This window comes from Ailuropoda melanoleuca, chromosome 9, assembly GCF_002007445.2.
Source record: "Ailuropoda melanoleuca isolate Jingjing chromosome 9, ASM200744v2, whole genome shotgun sequence".
In the NCBI taxonomy this organism is placed as follows: Eukaryota; Metazoa; Chordata; class Mammalia; order Carnivora; family Ursidae; genus Ailuropoda; species Ailuropoda melanoleuca.
Window position 1 is genome coordinate 27,081,378 of NC_048226.1, and position 12,125 is coordinate 27,093,502.

The window sequence follows — 12,125 nt, forward strand, 5'->3', positions numbered from 1 at the left end:
TACCTGTACTTTACTTTGTACCTAGTAGAGTAAGAACTAATTTTCACCCCCATGGGTGTGATAACGGCACCTCAGAAAATGCATACATTAATAAATTCCTAATTCAACATAGCACTTGAAATTGTACATAAATGTTTACTACATATTATTTGCTTTATAACTGAGTTTTAGAGAACTTAGTAATATGAATTAAATTTAGCCATTAATCATAATTCCTCATAATCTGTACTTCAGCATAGGGTGAGAAGATACTACTTCAGTCTGTGGCAGAATGCTGGCCCCAGGGTTACTCACATTACCAAAAGCAACATTTTTAGGTAACTTGGCAAAGGATAGTTCTATTTTATAGTAAGTCAAGGTTAAAGAGGACAGTGGAATAGTTCACAGACTTTATTTTCAGTAGCATGTATGATGCTGGATTTTAGTGTTCTGTTTCCAAAGCCATATGGCAGTTACTCCCTATCATGATCTTGTCCCTTCTTGCAAGGCTGCAGGTGACCTAGACTCAGATCTCCTGGGCCAGCTCTATGCAGATAAGTAAAGGCACAGGGTCACAACACTAAATGAATAAACACAAATAAGTTTTACTAGTTTTATTTCCGTAACCTTTAAATCATACCTTACAAATTAGATTCCGTCACAACTGGATTTAGTAGAAGCAGAGGAATCAAGTTCACTATTTTCTGAAACATTGACACAAAAAGGAGGGAACAATGACTTAGAAAAGGTTACTCATAAAAGACCATCAGAAAATCCCTAAACAAAAGCTAAATCATCAAGTTTAATTTTAATTGGTAGTGCATTTTATTACAATGAGCTGGTAGTAAGTTTCTTAAGTCCATAAATCTTTCCCCAAACATTACTGATCCTTTGCTAAGGAATAAATGGATGATGAACTCAGCAGCACTTTGACATAGCTAGCTGTTGGAACATTCTATAGAAAAATGGAAAATAATTCTGTAAGAACATGATGGCAACAATCAACAGCCAATATTCTCAGGCTTTCTAATTACCAAAAGCATATACAATTTTAGTCTAGAAAAATAAGTCAATTTTATAAAATTAAGCATTTAAATTGAAAAGTACCCCCTTTAACAAGCACAGAGATACTGAAAAATAGTCCCCAAAAATCTAAGTCGTTTATGGAAAGAAAAACATGCCCTTATAGTTATTAAATGCAGTCAGTACTGGGACTCTTCAAAAACATGATGTACAGGTCCTCAGCTGCTGGCCAGGGACTGGTGGATAGGTGGCTGGAAGCAGCGAACATGCTCCACAGGGGTGCTTTCTCCATCACCAGACTTCAAGTACTTGTCCAAGATAGTGATGATCTCATCATTTAGAATCTGGAACTTGCGAATTCTCTCCACCATCTTCTTCAACGGCTGCAACAGTTAAAATTAGGATGTTTTGCTATTAAAACATGTACATTTATTCACGTTTGAAATGGCAGGATTTTCACATTTTCTCATAAAAATCACCATGAACTACTAGCACACGTACTCTTTAATGTACCCATTGGAACAATGAATATATTTTGCATTTGAACACATCTCTCTATTGGTTTCATGCTGCTGACTTTAGCTTTATCTGTACAACTTACAGACCTATTCATTCAACACACAGGTATTAAGAAGCTGCTGTGTACTAAAAACTGGGACTGTAAAGATGAAAATAATATGGTCAGTGGGGAAAGTTTTAGATTCCAGTTCTTGTGGACAGGATACTTTGATAGACTCTGCTGATAAAACAGAACTGGATAAAGAACGTACACATGTGCACACACACATGCACAAGAAGACACTTTAAAAAGCATTGCAGGTTTTGTCTATGCAGGAAGTAAAGAAGCCAGGACCTCCTAAGGGACAGATGCCACCAGCAGCAGTGAGATGAGATGTCCTGGGCTGCAAGCAAGCAGGAATACACCTAGAAACTCCCAATAAAGACAGGACCCTCTAAGTTGACCCCAATTTGGTAACAGTCCGTGGAGATGAGAAGCAAATAAAAATCTTGGGAGAAAAGCAATCCATGGGGTGCCTGGGTTGTGAAGTCGGTCGAGCTTCCGACTCTTGGTTTCGGCTCAGGTCGTGATCTCAGCTTTGTGAGATCGAGACCCACATCAGGCTCCACACTCAGCATGGAATCTGCTTGAGTTTCCCTCTCCCTCAAATAAATAAATCTTTAAAAAAGAAAGAGCAATCTAAGTTCAATTGGACAAGAGCTGGCAAATAAATCCAACACACAAAACTTCAGAGTTTTAGATAACCTCTGAGGCCTCAGATACTAGAATTACAAGATATAAAATACATGAAATGTGTAAAAAAGAAAAAATTCATCGAAGAAGATAAAATTATTACCATCAAGATTTGAAAAATCAAACTTTTAAATATACACTCATATTATTGAAAACTAAAAACAGACAGAAGTGAAGTGAATTAGTTAACTGAATAATACAGTACTCTGGGACCAGCCCAGAAACCAGAAAATGAAGATACAGGAGGTAGAGTGGCCCCTTAAAGACTCCAAGCCCCAAGTCCCCAGATCCTATGAACATGTTACCTTCCATGGCAAAAGAGACTTTGAAAATGTACTTAAGGGGCGCCTGGGTGGCACAGCGGTTAAGCGTCTGCCTTTGGCTCAGGGCGTGATCCTGGCGTTATGGGATCGAGCCCCACATCAGGCTCCTCTGCTATGAGCCTGCTTCTTCCTCTCCCACTCCCCCTCCCCTGCTTGTGTTCCCTCTCTCGCTGGCTGTCTCTATCTCTGTCGAATAAATAAATAAAATCTTAAAAAAAAAAAGAAAATGTAATTAAGATTATAGACTTTAAAATGGGGAAAGTACCCTGGATTTTCCAGGTAAGCCCAATCTAATCATATGAGAAAAGAACTTTCTCCAGGTGGAGGCAGGATATATGGCAGAAAGGAAAGTTAAAAGACTGGAAGCCTGGGAGGGACTTGAGATGTGGGCTAATGGCCAGCAAGGAAATGGGGACCTCAGTCCTCCAACTGCAAGGGACTGTGTCCAGCCAACCACCTGAATAGGCCTAGAAGCAGATTCATCCCTAGAGGCTCCAGAAAGAAACACAGCCCTACAGATAACACTAATTTTGGCCCTGAGATGATAAAGGACCCAGCTGAGCCATGCTGTACCCAGATTTCTGACCAACAGAACTGAGAGAATAGGTGTCGTTTTAAACCACTAAATCTCTGGCAATCTGTCATGGATTAGGAAACTAATTACAAAACTAACAGGATAACGGATATGGGCACCAGAAAAATGTCTAACAAGCACTTAAAATTGCAGTCCTAAAAGAGGAGAATGGAAGAAAAGCTAAAATATCTGAAAAGATATTGCCTGAGTATTTTCTAGAATTCAATTACAAACAATCCCTAAAATGACAAAGGGATAAAGATCTAAAGGCAGCCAAAACAAGCAAACAAACCAACAAATCAAACAAAACAAACCACACACACTTTGGCCCCAAAAAGAAGCCAGAAGACTAGAATTGTATGCCAATAATCTGAAAATGCAGATCCTATAAGGCTGTATAATAGGAAGCAGATCTAAGTACCCTAAAGAGAGAAAGAAAATGGAACAATCGGTAACTTTCACTGCCTGACTGCATTACTTATCAAGTATATTTAAATTCATTTGGAAATGAAAAGCTTCAGTTGGTGTCACCTTATGTACTGGGATGAAAAGCATTCCCCAAAAAGGACTTTTGGTAAGTACAAAGTATGAATATTTTGTGACACTTCCACACATGGTGAAGATTTTCTTCCACATACCACGTTTTTTATAATCTCATCTTTGCCATCATGTTTCTGGACTTTAAGCAGATGGTAGCAGAAATCCAGGACAGCAAAGCGCCGCTGTTGCCCAAGAAGTACAATGATCATGCAGCCAGCCCAGTGGAGCCCGTCGCCAAAGCACTGCCTAGAAACACAAAGCAACAAGCACAATGGGCAATCAACAAAAAATTATAAAGTCTTTGATAAGTTTGTATCCAGGTGTCACTGACCAAGGAATCTACTTGGAACAGGCCAGGAAGGGAATGCTGAGCAGCAGATGTATCTTTCTTTTTGGCAAACATCTCTTTTGGGTTCCTCTGGCACACTGCTTCTTAACCTTTTTTTAGATAATGGACTCTTCAAGAATGACTTTGGGAAGCTGTGGACACCCCCCCTCCCCCAAGAAAAATGCATACCCAACTTGCCTAAGTTTCCATGGATTCAGAGAACACCTAGAAATTTCACCCTAGGTCACCTCCTGAGCATGAAGAAAGAACCTCCACTTAAATGGCTTGAAAGCAGCTCAGCAATTTCTAGCCAACTTCCAGAGGAATGCAGTCTTCTGTGTTAGCCTGCTCCCATGTCCCTGTCCACTGAGCACATACTTACTCGACTGTAAACTCGTGTGTTCCCACAGGAATACAGTAGACAAACTGCATGGCACTCCACAGTCTGTGAAACTCAACACACTCATCCACATGCATGACTCCATTGCTGGGCAGAGGCCCACGCCAGATAGGGTCATCCAGAAAGGTCCGGATCCGAGTCAGGATGACTTCAAACATAGACAGGCCACAGCAGAGACGCTCCTTGGTCAGCAAGTCCCCTTCTCTCGCTATTGCAATTTGCTGTAGAAAGGATAGAACGTTATAAGCCAGGGCAGGAGGGTAGTAGACCGCTGAAACCAAACTACCCAGATCTGTTTCTGACTTACTAGAAAACTATCTTAATTTGCACAAGAGGATTTTTAGAAATAAGCATTAACAACATAAATATATCAGCTATTACATACAGGTCTTCGTAGATTAAATATACTTCAGTCAAGGAGAACTGTCCAGTACAGCTATTCTTAACTGGGAGTGATTTTGCCTCCAGAGGACATGTGGCAATGTGTGGAGATATTTTTGGTTGTCACAGCTTGGGGTCAGGTGAGTGGCATCGAGTGTGTAGAGGCCAGGGATACTGTGTTTTTTCAAAAAATTTTCTTAAATTTTAATTCCAGTACAGTTAATATACAGTGTTATATTAGTTTCAGGTATACAATACAGTGATCCAAAAATTCCGTGTACTACTCAGTGCTCATCAAGAAAAGTGTACTCTTAATATCCTTCACCTATTTCATCCACCACCCCACCCACCTCCCTCTAGTAAACCATCCATTTGTTCTCTGTAATTAAAGATTGTTTTTTGATTTGTCTCTTTTTCTGTTTCTTTGTTCATTCGTTTTGTTTTTAAATTCCACATTTGAGTGAAATGATATGGTATTTGTCTTTTCTCTGATTGGCTTATTTCACTTAGCATTATACTCTAGCTCCATCCATATTGTTGCAAATGGCAAGATTTCATTTTTTATGACTGAATATTCCAGTGTGTGTGTGTGTGTGTGTGTGTACACATATATATCCACCACATTTTCTTTATCCATTCATCTATCAATGGACACATGGGCTGTTTCCATAATCTACCTTTTATAAATAATGTTGCTATAAACACAGGGGTGCATATAACCTCTCCAATTAGTGTTTTGTATTCTTTGGGTAAATATCCAGTAGTACAATTACTGGATCATAGGATAATTCTATTTTTAATTTACTGAGGAACCTCCAGACTGTTTTCCAGAGAAGATCCACCAGTATGAATTCCCACCAATGGTGAGCAAGTGTTCCTTTTTCTCGACATCCTCAGCAACACTTGTTTCTTGTGCTTGGGCTTTTAGCCATGCTGACAGGTGTGCGGTGATATCTGATTGTAGTTTTGATTTGCATTTCCGTGACGATGAGTGATGTTGAGCATCTTTTCATGTGTCTGTTGGCCATCTGGATGTCTTCTACAGAGAAATATCTGTTTGTGTCTTCTGCCCATTTTTAATTGGATTGTTTTTTGGTGTTGAGTTGTATGTTACATATACTGGATACTAACCCTTTATCAGATGTCACTTGCAAATATCTCCTCCAATTCAACAGGCTGTCTTTTGGTTTTGATGGTTGTATCCTCTTTTATGTGGAAGCTTTTAGTTTTATGAAGTCCCAACAGATTATTTTTGTTTTGTTTTCCTTGCTTTGAGAGACATATCTAGAAAGATGTTGTTATGGCCAACATCAGAGAAATTACTGTGTTCTCTTCTAGGATTTTTATGGATTGAGGTCTCACATCGAGGTCTCCATGTCTGCATGTAGTTGTCAAGTTATTCCAACACCATTTGTTGAAGAGACTTTTTCCCATTTCATATTCTTTCCTGTTTTGTCACAGATTAATGAACCATGTAATTGTGGGGTTGCTTCTAGTCTTTCTATGCTGTTCCATTGACCACCATTTTTGTGCCAATACAATACTGTTTTGATTAGTACAGCTTTGCAGCATAACTTGTAATCTAGAATTGTGACACCTCCAACTTGGTTTTGCTTTCTCAAGATTGCTTTGGCCACTTGGGATTTTTGGGGGTTCCATACAAATTTTATGATTGTCTGTTTTAGTTCTGTGAAAAATGCTCTTGGTACTTTGACAGGGATTGCATTAAATCTGTACATTGCTTTGGGTAATATGGATATTTAACAATATTTATTTTCCCAATCCATGAGCATGAAATATCTATCCATTTGTTTGTAACATCTTCAATTTCTTTCAGCAATATTTTATAGTTTTCAGAGTATGGGTCTTTCACCTCCTTGGTTAAGTTTACTACTAGATATCTTACTATTTGTGGTACAATCGTAAATGGGACTGTTGTCTCAATTTCTTTCTGCTGCTTCATTAGTGCACAGAATGCAATCCCAATCCCCTACCTCCCACCCCTCTGAGGCAATCAGTTTGTTTCTCATAGTCCACAGTCTCTCATGTTTCATTTCCCCTTCTGATTAACCGCCCCTTTCTTTATCCCTTTCTTCCCCTACCGGTCATCCTAGTTCTTCTGTTCCATAGATGAGAGAAATCATATGATAATTGTCTTTCTCTGCTTGACTTATTTCACTTCATTATCTCCTCCAGTGCCGTCCATGTTGCAGCAAATGTTGAGAAGCCGTTCTTTCTGATAGCTCAGTAATATTCCATTGTATATACGGACCAATATTCTTAATCCAGTCATCTGTTGAAGAGCATCTCAGCTCCTTCCACGAATTAGCTATTGTGGACAATGCTGCTATGAACATTGGGGTGCATATGGCCCTTCTCTTCATTACGTCTGTATCTTTGGGGTAAACACCCAGTACTGCAATGGCTGGATCAGAGGGTAGCTCAATTTTTAACCTTTTAAGGGACCTCCACACTGTTTTCCAGAGTGGCTGTACCAACTTGCATTCCCACCAACAATGTAGGAGGGATCCCCTTTCTCCACATCCTCTCCAACAATTGTTGTTTCTTGCCTTGTCTATCTTTGCCATTCTAACTGGCGTAAGGTGGTATCTCAGTGTGGTTTTGATTTGAATTTCCCTGATGGCTAATGATTTTGAACATTTTTTCATGTGTCTGTTAGCCATTTGTATGTCTTCATTGGAAAAGTGTCTGTTCATATCTTCTGCCCATTTTATGATTTGTTTATTTGTTTCTCGTGTATTGAGTTTGAGAAGTTCTTTGTAGATCTTGGATACCAGTCCTTTATCTGTGGTGTCCTTTGCAAATATATTCTCCCATTCCGTGGGCTGTCTCTTAGTTTTTTTGACTGTTTCCTTGGCTGTGCAGAAGCTCTTTATCCTGATAAAGTCCCATANCTGCAATGGCTGGATCAGAGGGTAGCTCAATTTTTAACCTTTTAAGGGACCTCCACACTGTTTTCCAGAGTGGCTGTACCAACTTGCATTCCCACCAACAATGTAGGAGGGATCCCCTTTCTCCACATCCTCTCCAACAATTGTTGTTTCTTGCCTTGTCTATCTTTGCCATTCTAACTGGCGTAAGGTGGTATCTCAGTGTGGTTTTGATTTGAATTTCCCTAATGGCTAATGATTTTGAACACATTTTCATGTGTCTGTTAGCCATTTGTATGTCTTCATTGGAAAAGTATCTGTTCATATCTTCTGCCCATTTTATGATTTGTTTATTTGTTTCTCACGTATTGAGTTTGAGAAGTTCTTTGTAGATCTTGGATACTAATCTTTTATCTGTAGTGTCATTTGCAAATATATTCTCCCATTCCGTGGGCTGTCTCTTAGTTTTTTTGACTGTTTCCTTGGCTGTGCAGAAGCTCTTTATCCTGATAAAGTCCCATAAGTTCATTTTATCTTTTATTTCTCTTGCCTTTGGAGATGTGTCGTGAAAAAGGTTGCTCTGGCCGATGTCATAGAAGTTGTTGCCTATGTTCTCCTCTAGAATTTTGATGGATTCCTGTCTCACATTAAGGTCTTTCATCCCCTTGGAGTTTATCTTTGTGTATGGTGTGAGAAAGTGGTCAAGTTTCATTCTTTTGCATGTAGCTGTCCAGTTTTCCCAGCACCATTTATTGAAGAGACTGTCTTTTTTCCACCGGATGTTTTTTCCTGCTTTATCAAAGATTAGTTGCCCAAAGAGCCGAGGGTCCATTTCTGGGTTCTCTATTCTGTTCCATTGGTCGATGTGTCTGTTTTTGTGCCAGTACCATGCTGTCTTTGTGATCACAGCTTTGTAGTACAGCTCGAAATCCGGCATTGTGATGCCCCCAGCTTTGTTTTTCCTTTTCAACAGTTCCTTGGAGATTCGGGGGAAATTCTGTTTCCATACAAATTTTAGGACTATTTGTTCCAGTTCTTTGAAAAATGTCCTTGGTATTTTGATTGGGATAGCACTGAAAGTGTAGATTGCTCTGGGTAGTATGGACATTTTAACTATGTTAATTCTTCCAATCCATGAGNTTGTAACATGGACATTTTAACTATGTTAATTCTTCTGATCCATAAGCATGGAATATTTTTCCATCCTTTTATGTCTTCCTCAGTGTCTTTCAAGAGCAATTTATAGTTTCTAGAATATAGGTCCTTTAGGCTCTGGTTAATTCCAAGGTAACGCATGGTTTTTGGAGCTATTGTAAATGGGACTGATTCCCTAATTTCTCTTTCTTCAGTCTCGTTATTCGTGTATAGAAATGCAACTGATTTCTGAGCATTGATTTTGTATCCTGCCACCTTACTGAATTGTTCTATAACTTCTAATAGTTTGGGAGTGGATTCCTTTGGGTTTTCCATATAGAGTATCATGTCATCTGCAAAGAGAGACAGTTTGACTTCTTCTTTGCCGATTTGGATACCTTTGATCCCTTTTTGTCTTCTGATTGCTGTTGCAAGGACTTCTAGTACTATGTTGAATAATAGTGGCGAGAGTGGGCATCCTTGTCGTGTTCCTGATCTTAAGGGAAAGGCTTCCAGCTTTTCCCCATTGAGAATAATGCTTGCAGTAGGCTTTTCATAGATGGCTTTTATGAGATTGAGATATGTACCTTCTATTCCTACACTCTGAAGGGTTTTAATCAGGAAAGGATGCTGTATTTTGTCAAATGCTTTTTCTGCATCAATTGAGAGGATCATATGGTTCTTGAGTCTTTTCTTGTTGATATGATGTATCACATTGATTGATTTGCGAGTGTTGAACCATGCTTGCATCCCAGGTATGAATCCCACTTGGTCATGATGGATAATCCTTTTAATGTACTGTTGGATTCTATTAGCAAGGATCTTGTTGAGGATTTTGGCATCCATATTCATTAGAGAAATCGGTCTGTAATTCTCCTTTTTGAGGGGGTCTTTGCCTGGTTTGGGGATCAAGGTAATATTAGCCTCATAGAATGAGTTTGGTAGCTTTCCTTCTGTTTCTATTTTTTGAAATAGCTTTAGGAGAATAGGTATTATTTCTTCTTTGAATGTTTGGTAGAATTCCCCAGGAAAACCGTCTGGGCCTGGAGTTTTATTATTTGGAAGGTTGTTTATCACTGACTCAATTTCTTCATAGTTAATTGGCCTATTTAAGAAATCTATTTCTTCCTGTTTCAGTCNTCACGCCTGCATCCCAGGTATGAATCCCGCATGATCATGATGGATAATCCTTTTAATGTACCGTTGGATTCTATTAGCAAGGATCTTGTTGAGGATTTTGGCGTCCATATTCATTAGNCCATATTCATTAGAGAAATCGGTCTGTAATTCTCCTTTTTGAGGGGGTCTTTGCCTGGTTTGGGGATCAAGGTAATATTAGCCTCATAGAATGAGTTTGGTAGCTTTCCTTCTGTTTCTATTTTTTGAAATAGCTTTAGGAGAATAGGTATTATTTCTTCTTTGAATGTTTGGTAGAATTCCCCAGGAAAACCGTCTGGGCCTGGAGTTTTATTATTTGGAAGGTTGTTTATCACTGACTCAATTTCTTCATACGTAATTGTCCTGTTTAAGAAACCAATTTCTTCCTGTTTCAGTCCTGGTAGTTTATAGGTTTCCAGGAAGGCCTCCAACTCTTCCAGATTGCTTAGTTTATTGGCATACAGCTGTTGATAAAAATTTCTAATAATCCTTCCAATTTCAATGGTGCTGGTCGTGACCTCTCCCTTTTCAGTCATAATTTTAATAATCTCAGTCCTTTCTCTTTGTTTTTGGACAAGTTTTGCCAGTGGTCTATCAATTTTATGGATTCTCTCAAAGAACCAGCTTCTAGTCCTGTTGATCTGCTCTACTGTGGTTCTGGTCTCTAATTCATTGATTTCTGCTCTAATCTTGGTCAACTCCTTCCTTGTCAGTGGGTTAGGCCTGTCCCTCTGTTGCTGTTCCAGTTTCTTGAGGTGAGAATATAGAAACTGCATTTTAGATTTTTCTATTCTTTTGAGTGAGGCTTGGATGGCTATGTATTTCCCCCTTAGGACTGCCTTTGCAGTATCCCATAGGTTTTGGACCGTTGTGTATTNTGTTTCTAATTCATTGATTTCTACTCTAATTTTGGTCAACTGCATCCTCGTGAGTGGATTAGGCCAGTCCCTCTGTTGCTGTTCCAGCTTCTTGAGGTGAGAATATAAAACTGCACTTTAGATTTTTGTATTCTTTTGAGTGAGGCTTCGATGGCTATGTATTTCCCCCTCAGGACTGCCTTTGCAGTATCCGATAGGTTTTGGACAATTGTGTTTTCATTCTCATTGGTCTCCATAAATTGCTTAAATTGATTTTTGATTTCCTGGTTTATTGAGTCATTCTTGAGCAGGATGGTTCTTAGCCTCCAAGTGTTTGAGTTTCTTCCAGGTTTTTCCTTGTGGTTGAGTTCCAATTTCAGAGCGTTGTGGTCTGAGAATATGCAGGGGATAATTTCAATCTTTTGGTATTGGCTGAGACCTGTTTTGNCGTTTGAGTTTCTTCCACATTTTTCCTTGTGGTTGAGTTCCAATTACAGAGCGTTGTGGTCTGAGAATATGCAGGGGATAATTTCAATCTTTTGGTATTGGCTGAGACCTGTTTTGTGTCCCAGAGCATGATCTATTCTTGAGAATGTTCCATGGGCATTTGAATAGAATGAGTATTCTTTGGTTCTGGGGTGTAGTGTTCTATATATATCTATGAGGTCCAACTCGTCGAGTATGGCATTCAAAGCCTTTGATTCTTTCTTTGCTTAGTTTTTGCCAGGGTTTTCTATTTCTGATAGTGGGGTGTTGAGGTCCCCCACTATTAATGTATTTTTATCTATATGTCTCTTTATTCTGGTTAAGAGTTGGCTTGTGTATCTTGCTGCTCCCCTGTTGGGGGCATATATATTAATAATTGTCATATCCACTTGTTGAATACTTCCTTTAAGAATAATATAGTGCCCTTCTGTATCTCTCTCTATGGCCTCTAGTTTAAAATCCAGTCTATCTGATATGAGAATTGCTACTCCAGCTTTCTTTTGAGGTCCATTTGCGTGGAAGATGGTACTCCATCCCCTTACTCTAAGTCTGAATGCATCTTTGGGTTCAAAATGAGTCTCTTGTAGACAGCAAATGGATGGGTCATGTCTTTTTATCCAATCTGCAACCCTGTGGCGTTTTATGGGAGAGTTTAAGCCATTTAGATTNAAGAATAATATAGTGCCCTTCTGTGTCTCTAACTATAGCCTCTAGTTTAAAATCTAATCTATCTGATATGAGAATTGCTACCCCAGCTTTCTTTTGAGGTCCATTTGCGTGAAAGATGGTACTCCATCCC

The 12,125-nt window shown here is 39.1% G+C and overlaps 1 protein-coding gene across 2 annotated transcripts in view; it reads right to left on the reverse strand.

Moving 5' to 3' along the window:
• Window positions 1–1,220: 1,220 nt before the first annotated feature.
• CYFIP1 (cytoplasmic FMR1 interacting protein 1) overlaps window positions 1,221–12,125 on the reverse strand; it is a 125,851-nt gene continuing 114,946 nt past the window's right edge. For both annotated transcript variants that reach the window (XM_034667994.1, XM_034667993.1), the window contains exons 29-31: window positions 4,402–4,640; window positions 3,790–3,937; window positions 1,221–1,385 (exon numbers count right to left, since the gene is read on the reverse strand). In XM_034667994.1, coding sequence (XP_034523885.1) covers window positions 1,221–1,385; window positions 3,790–3,937; window positions 4,402–4,640 — 552 coding nt within the window. The remainder of the gene's footprint in view (window positions 1,386–3,789; window positions 3,938–4,401; window positions 4,641–12,125) is intronic.